Below are 15185 nucleotides of genomic sequence, written 5' to 3'. Positions count from 1 at the left end.
TACTGTTATTACTCACATGGATAACAGATAGCCTAAAAGAAGACTAGAGTTTGCAGCGGAAATGATTGTGAATGCATTGCAAGAAGAAAAATAAAAGAGAAACTTCAGTCAAACAAAGAATCAAACTTGAAAAAAATGGAGGGTTTGGATGAACACAAACCTGATGACCTTTGCAGAAACGACCCCGATGAACACAACAGCACCACATGTGATTCCAACATTCACTCAAGAGGAAGTAAGGATTCTCCTTCCTTCCTGTGGAAGAGGATCCTCTCCGGATCCACTTTCTGGGGATCTTAGGGATCTCTATATCCTAGTTGTCCATCGTACATCGTGCGGCCAGTTTTCGTTAGGTACTATTTGTGTTTAATTTTAAATAAAAAAAGACAAATGATTTCTGACTGCACGATGCACGATGAATAGCTAAGATGTGAAGATCCCTAGGATCCCCACAATTTGAATCCAAATGGGATCCAAATCCCCCTTATTACCATTCGTTTTCCTCTCTCTCCTCTCACACTCTTCTTTTTGTTTTTTTTCTGCTACATAAAAAATTTAAAAAATAGATGTTGACGTGACTTAATCGTAACCTTTTAAATAGGAGGAGAAGGAAAGGGAGTGAGATTAAGAGGGGAAATAATCCTACTTAGTGATAGAGAATGAAGATGACAACATGTTTTAAACCAACAGTTACGTTATCTTAGACTTTGTAGTTAAAAAAACTGTGGTCGCTCGCCATTTGATCTTAAGTCAATAATGTGTGATTATTTAATTTATGTTGTTTAACTTTTTACTCTACTGTTGTATTAAGATTGAACATTGGGTAATCATAATTTTCTTAGACCATGGAGTCTAAGAAAACAAGACTCTTAAAACCAAATGTAGATCATTCTTAAAAAAAGGAAAATAAAAAATGTGACGGTCTGAAAATTGATACCAATTAACAAAACTTTATAATAGTTTGTTTGATTATGCAAAGGTGAGTGACTTTGCATGTGGTTCAACATCTTGATGAATATAGTGTTGGGTTTCCACTCATGCGCCTTGGTTCGAAACTTCCTCATCCCCTAACTTATTGTAATAGTTTTGAACCTTCCCCATCTCCTTAACTTATTGTAATAGTTTCGAAACTTCCTCATCCCCCTAACTTATTATAATATCTGCATTTCTCTCTTTGAGTTTGCTAAAGTCACATGGGAAGTTTACCCTAATTCTCAGCCCATATTTTTAATCTATATATAGGCACTTCAGTACTATGGTCTGATGGTATTCCTCTTCACTTCTAAGTGAGAGGTTTTAATACCCTGAAAATTTAAAATACATGGTTATGTGGAGTAAATTGAGAATAAATGATTTATGGTTATGAAAAATTTAATTAAGAACTTTTAAAGTTTGTTTTCAGAAATTATTATAATTTACATCGTAAAATTTATTGATAAGTGAAAAGATGAAAATGCCTGTAATGAGATGTGTTGACTTTTGTTAACCTCGTGGTCGTGACACGTTTGACATATTAATTAGTATATTTGAATAATGTTTGTCGCCACAAATGTGTGAGTGCAAATTGGGTGCTAATTGGAATTTCGACGAAGAAGTTGCGGATTTTTAATCTTTTAGTTGATGGGCAATATAGTAAATTGGGAAAAAGGAGATTGTTCTAGAAGGGAGGAGACCTATTTCTTCTTCCAGGGAGGGGGGATGAAGGAAAAAGGAGGATGGGGGCTGTTCGTGTTTCCGTTTTGGGCTCCCCTAAACATAAATCTTATACATCTTTCCTTTAATCATTGATTTTGACCAACCTTACATCTTAACTCAAGTCCTTGTCAAGCCTATCACGTTTGTCACCTCGATTTTGCTAGAAATCACCAAACAAGGCAGAAGTTCGTAGCTTTGTTTACAGGGAGACTTATCAGTGTTCCTCCATGGTAGCCTGAGCATGTTCTTCTTCTGCTTGGGAAGACCTCGAAATAGAAAGATCTGATGCCACATCAGATACACCCCTTGCTGTCTTAAGTCATGTTTGACTTTGTTAGTCCTTCTCCCCATCCATTGGCTTTTCAATCGATTTAAGTAATTCTAAATTTAGGAGAGCCTGGAGGTATGCATGTCAATCTTCCTCGTAGATTAATATGAGTTATAAAGTAAGCTAGCTATTGTATATGTATATATGCTTGAATTCTGACCACGAGGTTGAAAGCTTGGACGAATTAACGAGTGGCTAGACAATTGTAAAATGGTTGAGATAAATAATTAATTGTAGAATTATGCTTACATTCTTAGTCTAAGAGAATACAACAGAGACGATGATACTCAATAAAATACTTAAACCATGATCACCTGATTCACTTGTTTGAACCTAGTTAGTGATTGTTAGTCACTTGATTGATTTTCGGAAATGAGTTAAAAATTGATTTTGTGAACTACGAATGGCTTGATCCCTTCGTAGGGTACGTAGGCAATCTAACGAGTTTAGATGCAGCCACAATAAAATAACTGAGATTATTCTTTTCTTGAAATTTGGCTAAGAAAAATAATTTGGGTCTATCTTAATAATTAGCTTCCGAATTAGAAATTTTGGGTCGTTACAGAGGTTTTAGGTTCGAATCTCGTTGATGGCGAATTCGATACCAAATTAGTTTGCCCATGATGTGGATTAGCCGAATTCCCCCTCCTCTTAGTGTAAAATATATCGTTGTACTAAAAAAAATCTATAAGCAAATGTTGTGTGCACAATTTCTTTAGTTCAAAGCTTTTTTTGTAGCCCATCAGAAAAAATTATAGTCTAAAACATGCCCCCTGGTTTAGTGACGCAAGTTTGTGCTCAAAGACCTCTCTATTTTCTCTCCTTATTTATCATCGTCATCATCATAAGGGTGTAAGAAATTCTACAACAAATGAATACGACCAGCAATGGACTGCAGAATAATGAAGAAAAGTAAAATACAAATGTTGTATGAAGCATGCAATGTCGTATTTTCGGATCCAAAGGCGCTCCCAACTTTCCAACAAATCCAATGGCTGAAAAATCTCCTTGGTATCATTATGCTTTGCTTATTAGGTTCATCTTAGAGACTATACATTTTTATTAGTTTTTATGGGAAAGCATATAGCTCAAACTTGTATCAAATGCAGGCACATTTGAAGCCATAGATTTTGAAATCAATGAATTTGATTGCGGTGGATCTCCATCTTCGAGTCTAAGGAGCGACATGTGAATAGTTTTTGGGCAAGGCATCTCCCAAAATCACCTACATTCATGGTCATGAATGTGAATTTCTCTATAAGTAAATGAATAACATAGTCTGCATGTTTCTTTGTTTTTTCGTGACAATTATATTTAACAGTCTGATAACATAACATATAATTATGACCAATGAAAAGAATGTAATGAGCAGATAGACGTGTTTTGCTTCCCCGTTGGCGCAATGCTTCCCCTTCACGATCACCTTGGAATGACAGTTTTTAGCAAACTCTTCTACGGTTCTGTTTATGTTAAAGCTTACGATTGGATTAAAGTGGAAACTTCTACTGGCTTATATGTGATGGATTGCAGGCTTATATGTGTTGTTAGTTAGAGCGCACTCATTGAAAATCCTAAAGACCCTATAAACGTAAGAAAAACAATTTGGGTTTACGACCTTTTTCACCATTAGACCATCTCCCACCATTGCCTAAAACCTAAAATTTTTAGCCCAGAAAATTTAGGTTTAAACTCAGAAACAACTTTTCTACTCTAACCCTTCTGGCCTATAATTTTAGCCAAGATTATTAAAGAATGAATTTAGGATATTGTTTTTAAATTAACTTAAAAAAAATATGTAGACTATCCTAAATTAATTTAACCTAAAAATATTTAAATTCTGATAAACATTGAAAAATCACTAAATCGACACATGAAACTCATGAAACACTATAGAAGAATATGAAACACATGATAGAGATGTATAAACACAAGACACATGAGCAAACACATGGTTTTGGAAGATGGTAGAAAGAAAAATTAGAAGAATTGTAGGAGAAAATTGAGTTTTGTGTGGATGTTTCAACAAATATATAGGTATTTATAGAGATATAATTTTTATAATTATTTTAACCGTTGAATTTAAATTTGGACCGTTAGATCTTTTTTTTTTACTATTAGATTTGATCATATTTGATTTCAGTCGTTGGATTCAATAAATTTATAAATATAAACAAAAATCTTAACTAAATTAAATGTGGACCATTGGATAACCAACAACCCATTTGAATGTGAGTCGTTGATTAACCAAAAGAGCCATTCTACTCAGTTTTATTGGCAGACAAGTGGGAGAGATACCCATGTGGGTGGGGGCTCCACCATTAATCTTGGCATAAATCTAGCTTTTTTTATAGGTTTTAGGTCCAAATTAAAACTTAGGTTGGAAATGATTGGGGGGAATAGAAGGGGAATTATAGGTTTTAGGCCATAGGTTGGAGTTGGCCTTAGAATGGAACATAAATTAAACATTGCATGTACCAAAACTGGCTAATTCTGTTCCTTTCTGACTTCTTGTTGATATACTTTATATGCGTGTTCTGACAACGAATCCTCAGTGTGCGCTACTCAGTTCCAGATACTGTCTGAGTTTCCAAGGAACATAAACATCTCTTATCTAAAATATTCGCAGCAAGCCTCTAAAAGGAAAGGTAGTAGCTTTTACTTTGGTGCCGAAATTGCTAGATAACGATTTGGTTACACATTTCTTTATGAAATTATATGTTCACTTTAGCCTTCTCATCGCGGTCACTACTTATCTCTTTGCAACAACTAACAGTCCCGGAAGTTAAAAGCCACCCTTGGTTCTTCAAGAACTTAGCAGTGGAATTGCTGGAAGAAGGAATTTGGTAGTGATATGATATAAATACTCCAGCTGAGAGCATTGACGAAGTTCTATCAATAATACAAGAGCAAAAAAAAAAACCTTTAGAGGTCCTGAATGCTGCTGATAGGCCTCATCCTTGAAGCAGTAGCAATAACAGCACCATGAATCTTTGACGATTTGGTTGTCGATGTTGAAGATATTGAAACAAGTCTTACGTGTGAATTTGGGGCCTTCTTGTGACTTGTTCTAATACATGGCCCTTAGTTTGTGTTACTGACTTACTATTAATTTGTGCCAAGAAAATAATACTTCTAAGCTAAGGATTGGGGTAGACATATTTTCGGACGGATCAGATTACAATCAAATTAACATAAATTCCAATTTATTTCTAAATTATCTTCCACTTTATTTCTAAGTTAACATAAATTCCAATTTAGGAAAAGATAAAAATTTCAGATTAAATTAGTCGAAGCTGGAATTTTCTATGCAACTCGCACCCATAGTTTATTTTTATTTTTATTGGTGAACTAGATGCTTCATAACTAGGGCAAAGATGCCAAAAAGATGCATAGAAAGCCTACATGGAGGCAAACAACTAAATTAAAGAATAAACACCAAGTAATGTAAAGGATCCAAGAGTCATTGACGTCGTATCTAATGTTAGAAATGTCACCCCTTATACTATCGATGACCGATCTAGGGAGGGCAGGGGAGCCCATCGTTACATAAGATATGAACAAGGGAAGATAGAGGTTGATTAACCCAGATGAAATCGCACATTTCCCTGCAACGCCACGACGCTAAAAAGTTAGCTACCATATTGGCTGATCTTGGGATCCAAGACCATGGACAATCTTGGAAAGTTTTGCCCTTCCTTTTGCTCTTCACCACAATGGGGAAGGCTTCCCAACTGCCTATAGTTAGCGTATTCCTAAGGCAAGAAATTGATTCTGACGAATCAGACTCAATAATAACTTAACTCCACCCCGGGAGATACCCAACTCGCATCCATGGAGGATCCTCATAGCCGCACTTATGGCCTTAACGTTGTATCTACATGCAGCTAAGAAGTTACCCTCCAAGTCCCGCGCCACCACACCTGCAAAACTTGACTTCGTAGTTGCCACCCAACTGATATCCACGTTGATTTTTATGAACTCCGGACAAGGTGGGGTCCAATGGACTGTAGAATCAGAAGTAGGATTGTTGGGCAGTGAGCTAATGAGCAGTGGGCAAGACGCCTCAGTGAAGGCTCCCACCATGGTGGATATAGCTGCTACAACTTGTCTTGGGTTGATCGATAGATGACTGAAAAAAGCGTTGCATCTGGCTTTCCAAATTTGCCAGCACGTGAAACCAACATAAGACAACTTTCTTCTCACCTCTTACTTTAATCCACTAGCAGAACCTAAGATGTCAAGAAGCCAATTGGCCTATGTAGTAATTTGCTCATAGTTAATTTTGAAGTTTAAAGCTCCGCCGAACCATACCAACTCTACCCAAGAACATAGAAGGAAAATGTGTTCCACCGACTCCTTATGCATATTGTATAGGGCACATAAAGGTGATGGAGAGGATTTTCGTTTGAACAAATTTGACATGGTAGCAATAGCCGAATGAAAGGTTTTCCACATAAAGTATCGAATTTTTGGAGTGGTCTCCAATTTCCATACCATCTTCCAAAGAGAATTAGGAATGGAAGCAGAAGACGAGGACCCCGAGGTTCCCACGAGCTGATTTCCTAGAGTGGGCCCAGTGGTATCTTGATTTGAGAAAAAATTCCCTTTTTATCAAATGGCCACATCAGCCTATCCCGGAGCAATGGGTCACCAATCTGGGTCTCAAAAATTGCTTCATATTCCTCATTTGAAACAAATGGTTTCAAGAACTTATTATCCCACTCACCATTTGCAGAGCAGATTAGAAAGTCAACCCTTGTATTGCAGCAGACCTGTACCACGCCCATCGAAGAGGGTCGACCCAAAGGAATAGAGGGAATCCATCTATCAATCCACACCCACACCTCGCTTCCATTCATGATCTGCCAACGTGTTCCCCCAAGCAAGATATCTCTTCCAGCTAGTAGGCTAGACCAGGCCCAAGAAGCTCTCTCACCCCTTTTAGCATCAAGGAAATAACAGTTAGAGAAGTAGCGAGCTTTAAGCACCTCAGCCTACCTGGAGTTTGGTTCATTAATTAGCCTCTAACATTGCTTTGCCAATAGGGCATCTTTGAAGTTCATAAAGCTTCTAAAACTAGGTCCCCCATTAGCTTTTGACCAGCCCAATTCGAGACCTAGTGAATGCGATGTTCCCCTCATTTTTGCCCCCACCAAAAGTTAGTGATCATAGCATCTAACTCATTGCAAAAAGTTGTGGGGAATTTAAACAGATTCATCGGGTATGCCGAAATAGCTTGCACCATTACCTTAATCAGCATCTCTCGCCCTGTAAGTGATAAAGTGGATTTTTTCCATCCTTGAATTTTTCCTAGAAGTCGCCCCTTCACGTAGGCCAATCCACTTTTCTTTGACCGGCCCCATATAGCAGGAACTCCCAGATACAAACCAGGGTCCTTGATAGGAGCATATTTATGCGCCTTAGTTAGTTAGTTCTTATGCATTTATGTTGTGTTTTCTTAGTTAAGTTAGTCTTTTAAGCTATTTTCATGTGTTTTCAGGTTTTAGAGACAAAGTGAGCAAAAGGATGCAATTTGGAGCATTTTGGAGCAAAATTGGGCTAAAATGGAGTTCATGCACATGAAGCACAAGGGATGAACGAATTTGAGGAATTGGTGAAGCTAGGAAGGCGTTTCAAAGTTGAAGAATTGAAGATACAAAGTTTCCTAGTTGAAGAAGGAAATGACTTGAATGAAGGATTCCTAAATGAATTGGGATTCCTAATCACTAAAGGAGTCCTAATTGAAGATGGATTCCTAGATATATGAAGTTTCCTACTCAAGCAAGGTTTCCTACATGAAGAAGAAGAATTAAAGCCAAAGAATCAGCTCAAGATAAGGAGTATTATCCAAAACCTCATCCATAACCTTATCTTAGCTTATCTTATCCAATCAAACCTTATCCTATCCTATCTTATCCTTATCCTAAACTATCCACATTCCAGCCATTTAGGAGGGTTTCTAATTAGATTAGGATGCTTAAAATGGGATTTCTAGAAGACCTTATCTTATCCTACCAAGATGACACCTAAGAACCTTTCTAGAAGCCTAAAAATCTGCCTTGCATTATCCTTCTAGAAACCACACTTTGTGCCGAATTTTCTACCCTATTTCCTTTAGGATTTTGGTTTCTAGAAGCCTTATCATTTCACACTCGTTGTGCTGCACCTTATCTCCCAATCCCTTTGGGTTTTTGACTTGTTTTCCTTATAGGATTGGATGTTATTATCCTATGCAATTTAGGCCTTTAAAACCTTGTCCTTTGCTACCTAGGAGATGGGATTTTCAGCCTATATATACAACCCATTGCCGCACCCTTTCACTCACCACCCTCTACCAGATTTTCACTACACCATTCACCAATCATCCCTCATTGTGCCGTGAGTTTGCAAGGAGAAGAAGGAAGACAACTTGGAGCCGTGCATGCCATTCAAGACGTTGGATTGTCGGAGCGTTTCTAGGTGTTTTCTATCTTTGTTTCAATGTTTAAATTTATTTATCTTTGTTTGTTTGCGAACATGAGGAACTAATTTCTTTATAGTTAGAGGGGAATTCAAAGCCATGATCATATGTTTTATATGACTTGATTTCTTCCAATTATGATTTCATGAATCGTGAATGTGGTTTACTTATCTATTTGATTGATAACATGTTTATGTATGTTGATTGAGGGTCGACACTTAGTTTGCATGCATGAATTTGATGCTAGAGTATAAGGGAATTTCACCTAATCGTTATTAACTTATATTCATAAGTAGTAAAAGTCGCTAGTCACGATTGTGTTAAGTAAATCCTAGGCAAGAGTAACATGCGTATCCCATAGTTATGAATGCCTCGTCAATGCTTATGATTTCCATTGAACTTAATGATCTTTGATATGTGTCTCTATCATGCGTATTCCATAGTTAGGGTCCTTGATAAGAATAATTTGGTTGTAATGCGTATCCCATTCAATTCAATAAATCTAGGGAAATCTGAGAATTAATTGGTCAATCTAGTTAATTTGGGGCATTGTCATTCAAGGTTTATTGAAAGAGTAATTTGAAATCGAGTCGTATGCATATGTTTCATGTGTGGAGAAGGAACCTTCTAACTAGCCTTTCACCATCTTAGTTTTCATCAAAACGTTTTTGTCAAAGTTTATTTTCAAAGTTTCTGTTTTCAAAGTTAAATTCGTCCAAAATCAATCCCCCTTTACTTAGTTGAGTCATAGTAGTTAGAAATCACTTTAGTTTGTGTTTTTAAGTGTCTTAGGTCAAGTTAAAACCAATTTTCGTCCAAGTTTGTGTCTAGTGTTCAAAACTGCCCAGATTGTGGGTTTAAGGCAGTTTTGAGTGTTTTGGTTTGTTTTGGTGTTTTAAAGTTTAGTTTTGCATTCTTTGAGTCTAGTTTAGTGTTTTAAACTTGTTTTTACGTATTTGAGTCAGTTTTCAAGTGATTTTGCAATCCCTCCTAATCCCCGGTTTAGAACGATCCCTACTTACATACTTTGCTACAATTGATAAAAAGAGGGTTAATTTGTGTGTCAACATAATTTTCACATCAGTCCTCCACCTTATCCATCCCAAGAACGCCGATCAACTCATCTGCCAATACCACTGGGACATTTCCCTCGAAGATAACACTTGACTTCTGCAAGTTAACTTGTTATCTTGACGCCGAGCAATAAGCATCAATTAATTGGACTAGGTTTCTACAATTTTTCTTCTTGGCCTTCAAAAAGATAAGTGTGTCATCCGCAAAAAATATATGGGAGATAATCGGGCCATAGGGGTTCATTTACACCCTCTCAATTCTCTTCATGTCGCATGGCTGTTGTATTAGAAGTGATAACACTTCACTCACCATCAGAAATAAGTAAAGGGATAAAGGGTCCCCCTGGCGAAGACCCTGCGATGGAGTAAATTTGGAGTTGGATTGTCTGTTGAGGAGAATGGCCAAGTTCACCAATGAGATACATCCCATAATGAGATTTCTCCATCTACAATCAAAACCCATCTTTTCCAAGATTGCCAATAAAATGTCCCACTCCACATGATCATAAGCTTTGTGCATATCCAACTTGATTCCAAGCCTGAACTTCCGTTTTGTCTTTCTCAATTTAAGGAAATAGAAATTCTCATGTGCAATACCAATATTATCTTGTATTTGTCTTCTAGCTACAAATGCATTATGAGTAAGGGAGATCAAGGCCGGTAAAAGCGGTTTGAGACGGTTTGCCATCATCTTTGAGATGACCTTGTATGAATAGTTGCACAAGTTAATAGGGTGGAATTGAGAGACATTTTTAGGATTTTGCACATTGGGTATCAACCAAGGTCTAAAATATCGATATTATCGGCGATATTTCGCCAATAATATTGTTTTTTTTAGAGGACGATATTTTCACACTTATCCACTTAATTATCATCAATATATCGATATTTTTGTCGATATTATCGCGATAATATCGGAGACGATATTTTCAGCATTTTAATACATTATTTAGGCAATATATCGTGATATTATCGATAATATCGCGAGATGAAACCCAAAAATACTTGAAAGGGGCAATACTCTCAACGATAGGACTTCTGGAACCTGGCTCTGGCACCGTGACCACCGAACTTCTTAGGCTCGCAGCGTTGGGGATCAGCGACGAAGAGAGTCATGTCGTACTTGACCAAGATGTCCTTGACGAGCAGAGCAAATCGACATATTTCTGGTAAAACGCCACGAAGGCCTTGGCGATGCTCTGACGGATGGCGTAGATCTAGAAGGTGTGGCCTCCACCTTTGACTCGAATCCTTACGTCGACGCTGACGAAGCGTTGTCGTCTGACCATGCAATGTAGAAAGTGTAAAATATTGTACTAATTCATTATATATAAATGATTATGATGTGTTTAAACTTCTTTCATTAATTACTACATATTTTCTACACTCACAATGTTTGCCAGCTCGCTATATAATCAACTTAAATCAGTTAAATTCATCATGCAATGTATTTCCTTCCAATTTTTTGTGATAAACTAATAGATAATTGACTAAATAAACATCATGCAAAGTTTCAATAAAAATTTCTAAGTTTTTCTTACAATTTCCGTGGTTTTTATTTAATTTTTATCAATATCGATAATATCCCAATATTTTCATCGAAATTTCCGTATTTTTAGACTACCGATATTTCCGATATCACCGATATTTTAGACCTTGGTATCAACATAACATGTGTAGCATTGATCCGGTTAGGGTTCTGCTTACCATTCATAAGGTCTCCAATTAACTAATTCACATCCTTCACTATAATGTCCTAATAGAAGTGGTAGAAAATACCCTGAAATCCATCGGGACCTAGGGCCTTTAGACCCCCCATTTGCAAAGCCTCACAAAATGATTGTGAGGTGTGCTTAGCCTCACAAAAGTTAGCAATAATGATTCTTTAGTAAAATTGTGTTTTATTTACTTTATATTTCACTGCATTCATATTATTAATTTCACAATAAAGTCAAATAAAAGTGTCATATTTTCACACTTAGCTGAGCTCATAATTCACTTTCCAATCTTTTCTACATAAGGAAAATCATCCTCACTTTCTTTTTCTTTTAGTGCACTCTTCTTTTAGCTTTTGTTTCTACATAAGGAAAATCATCCTCACTTTCTTTTTCCTTTAGTGCACCCATCCTCACTTTCTTTTTCTTTTAGTGCACTCTTCTCTTTGCTTTTGTTTCTACATAAGGAAAATCATCCTCAATTTCTTTTTCTTTCAGTGCACTCTTCTCTTTGCTCTTTCTTTTCTTTTTTCACTTGGAGTACATCTACAAAACATACAGTCAAATACTGTGAGGTGGCCTCTCAAGTCTCATGTTCTGCGAAGACTTTTTTTTGATAAGTCTCACGCGCCAACCCATTTTTTCAATGATTCTCTTTCTTTTTAATCTCTCTCTCTTTTTCTTCCATTTTATATAAAGAGTTACGATTTAATCATATTAATATTTTATATTAATTTTTTTTATAAAGACAATAAGATAAAAAATAACATGTGAAAGGGGAGGAGGAAAGGAGATGAGAATAGGAGAATCCACTCCTTTCCGCACGTCCTCCTAAACCCTCCAAAATCTCTGTCAGTGCCTTACCACCCTCCAATCCTTTTCAGTTTCATCCCAGTTGATGTCTCATGATCTGGTTTGTCAACTCTGTCAAATTACAAGAGTAAGAAAAGTGCAAATTTAGGGTTTAGGAATTAGTTGGTGTAATAGTATGGAGAGGTATGAGATTGTGAAAGATATTGGGTCTGGGAATTTTGGGGTGGCAAGGCTGGTAAGAGACAAGCTCACCAGAGAACTCTTTGCTGTCAAGTTCATTGAGAGAGGACACAAGGTTCTGTCTTCTTCAACTCTTATGTCTTCCCTTCTTCTGAATTCTCTTTTTTCCTCATCCGGTGAATTTTATATTGTTTTTTTTGACGTTTAATTTCTTTGGTGATGCAGATAGATGAACATGTTCAAAGGGAAATCATGAACCACAGATCACTGAAGCATCCGAATATCGTTCGATTCAAAGAGGTCTGTGATCGTAAACTATTTTCATTATTTTTGTTTTAAGAGAATGAATTTGGGAAGTTCTGTTTCAATTTTGTATGGGGTTGGGTGGCTGAAGGCAGAAGATGCTAAATTTGGCCTTTAATGTGCTTAAACTGGTAGGGATGATCAGAATTGATGTTTTTGTTTATTAAAACGCGGTATTTATTCTCTAAACTCCACCAAGGGGACGGGGGATGGTTAGAACTTTGAACCCGGGATGCAGTGGGACTAAGAGAAATGCTCTACACACCCTACACACCGGGGCAATCCACCACTTGCAGAGTTGTTGTTAAAACACCTCTGCTTAAAATATGAGCTTTACTTCCCGCACTTTATTTTTACTGTGAAGTGGAAATAGTCTATACATTTGCTTATTTGTGATAATTCATAACGAGGTTTGTGTTTAAGACTTGAGAGTAGTGCGGTCTCTTTCTTGCAGGTCCTGCTGACACCAACTCATCTGGCCATAGTGATGGAGTACGCGGCTGGGGGAGAACTCTTCGGGAGAATATGCAGTGCTGGCAGATTTAGTGAGGATGAGGTAAAGTAGTTTCGAAGGCAGAGGAAATTTCATTGGATATGTTTTTAGTGTAGATTCTGAAATATGGGATCTCTGAATGTCCCCTGAAATGGAGTCCATCTCGCTTTTGGTTTAGTTTCAGATAGGGAAAGTTAGGTCTGAAGCATTTTTACATAAACAGTCAGTCATAATATAACTAGAACTTGCATACTTTTTTGATTTAATTGTTGTTTTGCATCAGGCAAGGTTTTTTTTCCAGCAGTTGATATCAGGAGTTAGGTACTGTCATTTGATGGTATGTAGTGTGGCGCTTGTCTGTTAACGTGTCGTATACTGTTATTTCGTTCTCATTTGATATTGGAAGTGTTGGTTGTAGTAAGGAATAATTCGTTTGTTGCAGCAAATCTGTCATAGAGACCTTAAGCTTGAAAACACGCTCTTAGACGGCAGTCCAGCACCCCGTGTAAAAATATGCGATTTCGGATACTCAAAGGTAATGCACAAACCCTAGAGTACGGATCCACATTGAGGATTCGAGTTAATTAGACTTTGAGTGATTAATTTGTTCACTTTCTTTTTGTAGTCATTATTGCATTCTCAGCCTAAATCTACTGTAGGAACACCGGCTTATATAGCACCTGAAGTCCTATCTAAAAAACAATATGATGGAAAGGTAAGTCCACTTCTTGTGCCCTTTTGCTCGACGCTAAAACTTGTTATAGCATCTTTCGGTCTAATCTTGATATTATAGATTGCAGATGTTTGGTCTTGTGGAGTCACCTTATATGTGATGATAGTTGGAGCATATCCCTTTGAAGATCCTGAAGACCCTAGAAACTTTAGAAAAACAATTGGGGTAAGTGACATCCGCAAATTTTTCATCGATAAAATGGAACAGAAATCAAACATCGTATATATCAAAACTCACTAATTCGTTTTTGAGTTGTCATTAACACACTATATGTGTCGTATTGCAGCGGATTCTTAGTGTGCAGTACGCAGTTCCAGATTATGTCCGAATTTCAATTGAATGTAGACATCTCGTATCTCGTATCTTCGTTGAAAACCCCGAAAAGGTAACGTAGTTTTTAATTTGGTGCTGAAAGATCTTGTAACCTATTTGGTAGCTAGCATGAAGAGTTTCCTTGAAGTTTGTTTTTCCTTCAAATTATTGCAAATATCTGGTTTTCGTTACACGTTTCATTTTGAAATTGATCTGTTCGGCTTAGCCTTCTCACCGCAGTCTCTGCTTAATATCTCTTTGCAGAGAATAACCATCCCAGAAATCAAAAACCACCCTTGGTTTCTAAAGAACTTACCTGTGGAAATGATGGAAGGAGGAAGTTGGCAGTGCAAAGACATAAATTATCCGTCACAAAGCGTTGAAGAAGTGATGTTTATAATACAAGAGGCAAGAAAACCATTAAGCGTCCCGAATGCCAGCAGGCCTCTCATCGGAAGCAGCAGCATGGATGTTGATGATCTTGAAGATGTTGAAGATATTGAAACAAGTGGTGATTTTGTGTTGCCAAATAGGAGTAATTAGAGTATAGATACATATCATACGAGTCAATTTGTGAGTGTTGGGATGTTGTTAGGCTTTTGGGGGCCTTCTTTTGATGTGATGTGATATGATACATGGCCCTTGATGTGTGTATAATTTTGGGTTTACTCTTGTTGTAAGCTTCTCTCTTTTTATAAAAATAAAAAAAGCATCATACCTTTTCGTGTATGACGTGTTCACTTATCTGTAGCCGCAATTGGGGAGTAATGGAATAGAGGATGAGTTAAAATCCGAATTCTCATTGGAGTTGTTTACTAAACGATGAGTAAGCCTGGTATTGATTCTAAAAAAGTTATTTGCTAACTTACTAGTTCAATTATTTTTTATGCTAATGGGTTAATGTTTGTTGAGTTATAGTGAATGGACAAACTGGAATTTTAAGATATGATGTGAGGACACAATGGCTAAAAATAATAAAATTTTGCATTTTGTCTTCTAGAGTACAAATCGCGAGTGGTTCGGAAAATTAACGGTTAGACCTTGCATATAGGGTGGATCTTCAACGGTTAGATGTTGCAT

At 37.0% G+C, this 15185-nt stretch overlaps 1 protein-coding gene across 2 annotated transcripts; it reads left to right on the top strand.

Moving 5' to 3' along the window:
• The first annotated feature begins 11878 nt into the window (after nt 1-11878).
• Nucleotides 11879-14907, top strand: LOC126633556 (serine/threonine-protein kinase SAPK2). Of its 2 annotated transcripts, XM_050304202.1 has the most exons (9): nt 11888-12379; nt 12490-12564; nt 13022-13123; nt 13344-13397; nt 13503-13595; nt 13686-13775; nt 13854-13958; nt 14080-14178; nt 14370-14907. In XM_050304202.1, exons 1-9 carry the CDS (start codon nt 12260-12262, stop codon nt 14646-14648), a joined length of 1017 nt encoding a protein of 338 aa, XP_050160159.1. In that variant the 5' UTR covers nt 11888-12259; the 3' UTR covers nt 14649-14907. The 2 variants fall into 2 exon arrangements, with proteins under 2 accessions (XP_050160160.1, XP_050160159.1); XM_050304203.1 differs by lacking the exon at nt 13344-13397 and having other exon boundaries at nt 11879-12379.
• Nucleotides 14908-15185: the final 278 nt, after the last annotated feature.

Source organism: Malus sylvestris, chromosome 8 (genome assembly GCF_916048215.2).
Source record: "Malus sylvestris chromosome 8, drMalSylv7.2, whole genome shotgun sequence".
NCBI classification, from domain to species: domain Eukaryota; kingdom Viridiplantae; phylum Streptophyta; class Magnoliopsida; order Rosales; family Rosaceae; genus Malus; species Malus sylvestris.
This window is presented reverse-complemented; position numbering and strand designations above follow the sequence as displayed.

Excerpts from the sequence above, each read along its gene's own strand:
- LOC126633556 (XM_050304202.1), top strand. The coding sequence starts at position 12,260 with ATGGAGAGGTATGAGATTGTGAAAGATATTGGGTCTGGGAATTTTGGG. Across the intron at positions 13,596-13,685 it reads GCGATTTCGGATACTCAAAG|TCATTATTGCATTCTCAGCC; the intron begins GTAATGCACAAA and ends TTCTTTTTGTAG. Across the intron at positions 13,776-13,853 it reads AAAAACAATATGATGGAAAG|ATTGCAGATGTTTGGTCTTG; the intron begins GTAAGTCCACTT and ends TTGATATTATAG.